The 8,349-nt window shown below is 32.1% G+C and overlaps 1 protein-coding gene across 2 annotated transcripts in view; it reads right to left on the minus strand.

Moving 5' to 3' along the window:
* The window catches only part of LOC106459018 (prostaglandin reductase 2-like), a 27,139-nt gene extending 20,404 nt beyond the window's left edge, over positions 1 to 6,735 (minus strand). The window contains exons 1-4 of one of the 2 annotated variants that reach the window (XM_013918588.2): positions 6,511 to 6,734; positions 5,540 to 5,653; positions 3,956 to 4,077; positions 254 to 451 (exon numbers count right to left, since the gene is read on the minus strand). In XM_013918588.2, coding sequence (XP_013774042.1) covers positions 254 to 451; positions 3,956 to 3,958 — 201 coding nt within the window. In that variant the 5' untranslated portion in view covers positions 3,959 to 4,077; positions 5,540 to 5,653; positions 6,511 to 6,734. Of the gene's footprint in view, positions 1 to 253; positions 452 to 3,955; positions 4,078 to 5,539; positions 5,654 to 6,510 lie in introns of both variants that reach the window. The other variant, XM_013918587.2, reaches the window with a different exon arrangement.
* Between the last annotated feature and the right edge of the window lie 1,614 nt (positions 6,736 to 8,349).

The raw sequence follows: 8,349 nt of genomic DNA on the forward strand, positions 1-8,349 counted from the left end.
CTCTCTATGTACTCCTACTATACAATATACTTCTCCCTATGTACTCCTACTATACTAATATATTCCTCCTACTGTACTTCCTATACTACTAATAATATACTTCTCCTACTGTATTCCTACTATTATAATAATATTCTCCTACTAGTATTCCTACTATTATAATATATTCTCCTACTGTATTCCTACTATTATAATATATTCTCCTACTATTATAATATATTCTCCTACTGTTACAAGATATTACAGCTGTTACCTTCTCTAAGGCTGCAGCTTCAGAAACAAAGTATGTCTGCCACATCCAGTTGAGTCCCATTGTGACAATATCACCTTCTTGAAATCTTTTACTATTACTTTTCTCCACTTTTCCTACTCCACCAAACCCTTCCACACACTGACCCAAATTCCATGGATGTATATAATGAACTCCTGTATCTTCATTCATTCTACAACGCTAGAAGAAGAATTATGTAGTTAACAATAATAACCCTTTCTAATATTACATAAAAAATTGGACAAATTTATTCCATACATTACAAAAACGTTGTTCACCCTTTTCTTTCTTATAACAAGATGAACCTACTACTATTAACAGGTAAACTAGGTACATCTTCCTTATTATTAAAAGATAAACAAGTTAATGCTTTGTTAATATTAGAAGTGTCAGACTTCTCCTGATGAGAAACAATCCAGTGAAAATATACAAAAGGGCCACAATAATTAAATGTTTAACCTCTCATGAGGGCATTCAATATTCAAACAAACAAAATCATGAGCTAGACATATTTAGACTATAAAAACAAGCTGAGCTCACAAGGTTTCTGTTTTCAATGTTACACATGCTAATGAATAATAACAGGTTGGCAAACAATGATTTATAAGCATAAGGAAAAGTTTTATTGATGGTGAAATATACTAAGTTTTGACAGAACATTGGTCTGTCTTCTTCAGGTATGATCAATACTAAGCAATACAAGGTTTATATATTGTTACAAAGATAAATACCAGGGATTAACTGTCACAGAAATTGTGTCAGCAGGTGACAGGATATAGGTAGAGGTCAAGTGTATGAGCAATGAATAGACCTTGCTAAATACAACTGATTTTGCAAGGACCATTATCACAGTTTAGTGAGAGATCATTTCCTTTGATGATTTCTATAGTTTCTGACCAATCTCCTTCTCTTTTGGTTTTAGGTTGGTGTAGGAGAAGAATTCCTTCCTAAAGAATTTTGTGACCTATTTCATACTGACAATATATTAAAGCAGATAACTGGAATTCACCTCTACACATGTGACCTTGGTGTTCTTTGCTTCTTATTTCTAAGGAACGTGATGTTTGTCCTATGTATTTCTTTCCACATTCACATGGGATATTGTATATGCCCTATTTTTGTTCTTTTGATTAGAGATTCTTTTGGATTAAGTAGTAACATACTAATTTTATGTGAAGGTTTGATTACAGTTTTAAATCAATGGTTAAATTATTAAAAAAGCTAGTAATTTTGTTAGCAATTTCTGGCACAAAAAGGAACTTCACACAAAGTTTTTATGTTTTGTGTTGTTGATAAGTGAAAGGTTAAAGTTAACAATATTTTTCACTGTTATGAAGCTTGATACAAGCCTTATCTATGATATTGGAGTCGAAACCTTTAGATAGTCCTATCTTTTTTGTGAGTGCAAATCTGTATAGCACAAAGAAGACTTACTGTATTAAATGCTGAATACTATTTTTTTCTGTAGTTCATGTTCCATTATTTTAGTATTATTCTAGTTTATTGTGTGACATTCTCTGACACAATGCGCTATTGCTGAAAGAGAGGTATTACAGTCTTGTACTTTTATTATGCTCCTGCATTACAACCTTTATGTGGGGTGGTGTACTGTTGACATTTCTAGGTATACACCACTCGCACATTTACAGTCTACCTAAAATTTACAAGGAAGGCTACCTTCTCCATTCCATTATTAACTGCACAGGCTCACCATACCACCTCTCAGCTAGGTATCTTGCAGACATAATACCATTAAGAGGTAAAACAGCCTCACATGTTATGGACACAGCACACTTTGCAGAGAATATAAAAACCAAGTATGAGATCATCACAAGAACTATGATCAACTCTGATGTATCCATCTTACTAAAGTACCCAAACCTAACACACTACAGATCCAACAGCTTGAACACAATGAAGAATCAAGTAGTGTACCCAACTGATAATCAACATGATAACAGAACTCACAATCTTCTGTATCAACTAAACATACTTGCAACATGGAAAAATATTATCAACGACAACACTTTGTTTTTTAATTTTGGTAATGCGTACTGGAGTATGAGACATTTTAATTCTAGGAGTAAATGAGCTTACAACACCAAATGTAGTTATATTTTATGAAATTTGACACTCAGTGTTTTGTTTTACAGCTTCTTCAAGAGTGTTCCTCTAAAACACAAACTATAACTGGTAATACAAAGTTTCAGTTGATTTGTGTTTAATGGAACACTTCTGAAGAAGATGAAAACAAAACACCAAGTGTCCAATTTCATAAAAAATAACTAAATCATGTTATAAGCTTGTTTATTCTTAGAAATAGCAAGAAGAAATAGCCATGGACTCACCGGTACTCAGTAACCTCTGCATAGAAAATTTAAATAGCACCTTTCAAACAATGGCTCCAAGACCAAGGACTGGACTAATGATACATTTATAATATGACCACACACTACAAACAAGATATTCCACGACTTATAAGCCACTAGAACAAACATTATTCAACAAATATTTCACAAAGGAAATCAAAGAAACAAACTCCCATTCCTAGACATGATGGTTATACTAACTTGTATACCACAAAAATTTACAAGAAACCCACAAGAAAATATCTAAACAGGGTTCGAAATATTACATTCCCATATTCCCAAGGAATTTAACTTTGCTTGAGGAATTTCATCTTTTTAGTTGGCTTCCAGATTGGGAATACATGGTCCATCCATATTCCTTTAGTTATGATCAATGAAAGTGAACATACAGCATGGATTAAATATAAAAAAAAATTCATGAGAAAATGCAATTGTACATGAGGGAATGTAATCTTCCTGATAGCTTTCCCTCGAGTGAATGTAATTTTATTTCATTATTTCTATCCCTGCAGTAGAAGAAGTTAATCAACAAAAAGATGAACCTCTTAAGGTGATTAAAACATTCTTGCAGAAGTGAACAAAAATTAAATATCTGACAATCAGGGTGAAAAATCAACCATCTGAAGTGCAAAAACTATCATGGGTAGTTACTTCAGATCATAGGAATTGACACAACTTATAACCTATGAACAATAACTATTTGAACCTTGAAGGCTGTCCTTGCATACCCATCTTTGGAAAAATTAAAAATTTAAACCCACCCTTTGCTTTTCAAGTAATTGTTAACCATTTCTAAACGAGTGTGCTGGCCTCCACTGTTGCCAGTGGCAATTCATTCCATAAGCCAATCACTATGATAAGATAAAATAAAACTGTCTTAACTGAAGCCTATTCTCTCTTTTTTCATGTCTTAAACTTGTGTCTTTTCACTCTATTATCTCCTGAATGAAGAAATCAGTGGCCTTAACCCATAAAACATATACAAACATATATTAAAGAATTAGAGCACTTAGATGAACATGATAAATTACAAAATACTACAACCTTACATTTAAAATAGAACAGAATATATTTAAAACAAAAGTAAAATACATTTGCAAAAGCCTTTTAACCATAAAGGCCACAGATCATTCTCCTCAACAACCAACTTTTAACTTGTATTATAAGTCTAACACATTAAAACTTTCTCACTAACACTGGTTAAACAAGATTCATTTTAAGTTAAAGTTCACCATGCACCAATCTAATTAGAGTATATGATACAAATATACAGAAACCTACATCTATACATACCAAACTGCTGTATTCAACTTACCATGGCAGGATCTACAGAAATATACAGGGATTTTACCAACACAGTTTCCTCTTCTAGTTCATCATCAGGATATGGACAACAAACCACACTAAAATTTTCTTCTTTTGGTGTTTCATTGGCACCTTTAAAATCCAATTATAGTTTTCACTTTCAGGTTATTAAAGATATTAAGGAATGCAAAAGTAAGCCCTTATTAAAACATTTTTTGTCCTACAGAATGACTTAGATCAATTGTTAACTTCGACAAATATTTGTTAAATGTCCTTTAACAAATAAAATCCAGTTGGGTTATCATAATTTGGACCTCATTCAATTGGGAAACCACTCAATAGAATGACTAAAGAGAATCTTGGCACAGTGGTGGACAAATCACCCTAGCCATCAAAGCAGTACTCTGTTGCTATTAGTAAAGCTACTAGAATCTTAGGGTGTTATTTATTGACATAATGATTACAAGAAAAAGGAGGTAATTATCTTTCAATGCATATCACTAGTTAGGGTTCATTTGGAATACTGTGTACAATTTTGATCTCCTCAACTAAATATTGACTTGCTGGAAAGGGTTCTGAGGAAGGCTACTAGGATAATTCTGGGGATGAAAATATTATCTTATTGGAATAGATTAAGTACTGTTAGCTTATTTTCTCTAGAGAAAAGGTTGATAAGAGGTAATCTTATTGAAGTTTACAAGACTACCTGAGAGATTAATGGGATAAAGACCTCTGATTCCTTTGTGCTGTATTCTGAAGATAACAGAGCAAAATGCTACAAGTTTAATTTTGGAAAAAACAGGATATGCTCCAATTAGAACAGTTTTATTTTTCTAACAGTGATTGTCCAGCACTTTACAAAAGTTTAAGAAGGTAATCAATTAACTTACTAAAAATTACAAAGGACTGAATAAGTTATATTATAACAATTTTGAGGTTATTCCCATCAAAATTATACTTATAATTCAAATTATGATAACCCACATGCATTATCTTGCATTTATTATAATTAAAACCCATCTGCCATTTATTTACCCAACTCATTAAATGATCTAAATCCTTTTGTAAATCAGCAGCATCCTCTTCATAAGTAGCAACACTCAAGACCTTAATAACAGCTGCAAATTTAAGTAATTTATTGACAATTTCTTCATCTATATCATTGATGTAAATAAAAAGGAGCAAAGATCCTAAGACTGAGCCCCGAGGTACTCCACTTGTGACATTAATCCAGTTTGACTGAACTCCATTTGTAACAACTCTTTGATTTCTTTCATCCACCACTCTTCTATCCAATTTGCTAACTTATCTCCCACATCTATAGAGATAAGTTTTTTTCAAACTTTTTATGTGGCACCTTGTCAATTATTTTCTGAAAATCCTGATACACCTAATCTGCACCCTTACCCTCATCTACATAAGCAGTAACCTTTTTAAAGAACATCAAAAGGTTTGTATGTCAATATTTTCCCTTAGTGAAACCTTGTTAACTATCTAATAAAATTCTAAACTTTGTTAAATGACTTTGCAAAGCATCTTTTATGAGAGTTTTCAAAACTTTTTGGATTACTGTGTTCAATCTTTGGTTCCTTACCTGAGGAAGAACACTGAAATGTCAGAAATGGTTCAGAGGAAAGCTACTCAGATGATAACTGGGAGGGAAAGGTTGTCATACAAGGATGGGTTAAGATCTCCAAAATTCTTTATTCTTGAAGAAAGAAGAGTTAGTGGGGATCTATCATCCTTTTTCATACTTAATGGACAAAACACAAATGCAAATTTAGCATGGTAGAAGTTATTTCATTTTCTGCTAAAACAATTTTATTTCTCTAACACTGTTAGTTACAGTGTGGTTGGCCTTTGGTTACTGTCGGGTGTGATGGGTGCAGTAAATTTAAGAGAATTTACAGGAATGTTTGATATAACTATTTCAAAGATTAAGGCTGGTTTATGTTATATTTATTTTTAAGTTTAATTTAATTTAGTGGATGAGATGGCCTAGATAGACCAAAAAAAATCACCATCTTACTTAAATGTATGTTCAAAAGTTTCAGCCAATAAAGTGTAAGCTTCAATATTAATTAGTATTATTAATAATACAATAAACATTATAAATATAATTTATTACAACCGATTGAACAACATAAATGATCTGCATTAATAGTAGCTGAGGAAATGTAGTATCTCATTCTCAGTATAGTAAAGAAAAATGAAATAGATATTCAGTATTCTTTATCAAAATATATATTATAATTATAAATATAATGTGTATAATTATATCATAATCATACACCTAGTTCGCCGATAATATATACCGTAGCGCAGGAGGGTGAGCCAAACTATTACAAAGTCAGTAGAAGTTGCGAGCGGACTAAATTTCAAATAGATACACTACGCGAATCATTCGCCTTAAAGTTAAAACTTTGTTTTGATACATATAAGTTATAACTACAGAAATACTCCTAAAGATGGTTAAAAAAAGTCATATCAATAATCAAGTTCAATAAGAACAGTGTCACTAGAAGTAGAAGTTAGAACCATTTTCTCATTTGTTTTTAGTTTTACCTGGGCGAGATTTTAGAATAACTCTATAATTCTTTGGCTTGCTTGTCTTTTCTGGTTCAGCAGACATTGTTTAGTATGTAATTTTATTAATAATTAAGTACAGTTATCAAGTTATTTCCACTTCAGGTCTAAATTTACTGTGAGTTATAAATCAGTGTAACTGTAATTTGTTGGCACTAGATAAAACGCGAAACTTTGAGTTTCGCTGACTGGCGAAACGGTGTTCAGAACCAAGCCAAACGCCCTCAAAAGCTTTCCATAAAATAGGTAAAAAATAATAATAACATAAAAAGTAGTATTAAAATGAAGTTATAAATAAAATATAATACTTTGCTTGGCTGAACTTTACGATATCATTTGTTTTAAAACTTTTTATGCTACGTCAATGACAATGTAACTGTTATGTTAAACTTATATTCAAGTTTTTCTTCATTACCCATTCAAGCCGTCTCCAAGCATTATTTGTCTCAAAGTGGGTTCCTCGTCATCGAATGTAACTGTAACCCCTCAAAATTGGGCAATGTAAAACGAGGAATCATCAGATCTACAAAAGAATGATATCCAAATTTTTAAAAAACAAAGTTAAAAGTAATCTTTAGAAAAATAACAGTTAAGAAACCTTAAAAGTCTTACTGATGAGGGCTACAGTTTCTTTTATTACACCAGAAGATGTGGCGCATTTCATAAGCTATGTATAAATACATTTGAATTTACTAATACTGTAATACCAATAATTATAATCGACACTGAATACTGAATACACCCTATATAACTGCATATAACGTATTATGGACTCTTTGTGTCACAACTCGAACCACATATTTGTGAAGATCATTAAATGCTCTATCCCTTGATATAAAACACTTCTTGACACAAACAGTTTGTTATACCGATATTCGACATTGAATACTAAATACACCTACTTCCTAAATCATTGAAACTGTATTAACTTATTAATTAAGGACTCACTGTGTCACGTATCATAACACACATTTGTGAAGGTCTTTAAATGCCCTATTTCATGATGTAAAACATTTCTTGACACAAACAGTCTGTAATATTGATATTCGACAATTAATACTAAATACATCTCATTACTCCATATTTCAAACTACCTTAACCTGTTACGGTGTCACAAATAAAAACACACATTTGTGAAGAGTGTTAAATGCTCTTTTTCATGGTATGTAATATTTATTGACACAAACAGTCTCTAATAGCGATATACGACATTAAATACTAAATGAACCTAATTAGTAAATCTTTGAAACTGCATTAACATATACGGACTCTTTGTGTCACAAGTCAAAACATATATTTGTTGAGGTCATTAACTGCTCTATTCCATGGTATATACGACTTCTTGACACAAACACTTTGCAATACCGATATTCGACACTTAATACTAAATGCATCTCATTACCCAATCTTTGAAACTGCATTGGATTATTAAGGACTAATTATGTGATAAATCAAAAAACACATTTGAGAAAGTAAACTAATGCCCTATTCCATGATATATAACATTTCCTGACACAAACAGTCTGTGATGCCGAAATAAATCATTTAATGTTACGATAACCTGGTATGCCAATATTGGACGCTTCATCCACATTTGAAGTAGTATTTATGTCATAAATCACAGCACATGTCTTAAAAGAGTAGTAATCGCTCTATCACATGACAAAAAGTCTGTTTTTCCGAAATGAATATCACGTGAACTTCCTCAGTCAAAGTTTGTACTTGCGCCTGCTTGTAATGCTGCCCAGTTCAAGAACTTACCAGTAGCTAGTACCCTCCTAGCTGGCCCGGCATGGCCAGGTGGTTAAGGCACTCGAC

This window comes from Limulus polyphemus, unplaced genomic scaffold, assembly GCF_000517525.1.
Source record: "Limulus polyphemus unplaced genomic scaffold, Limulus_polyphemus-2.1.2 Scaffold547, whole genome shotgun sequence".
Classification (NCBI taxonomy): domain Eukaryota; kingdom Metazoa; phylum Arthropoda; class Merostomata; order Xiphosura; family Limulidae; genus Limulus; species Limulus polyphemus.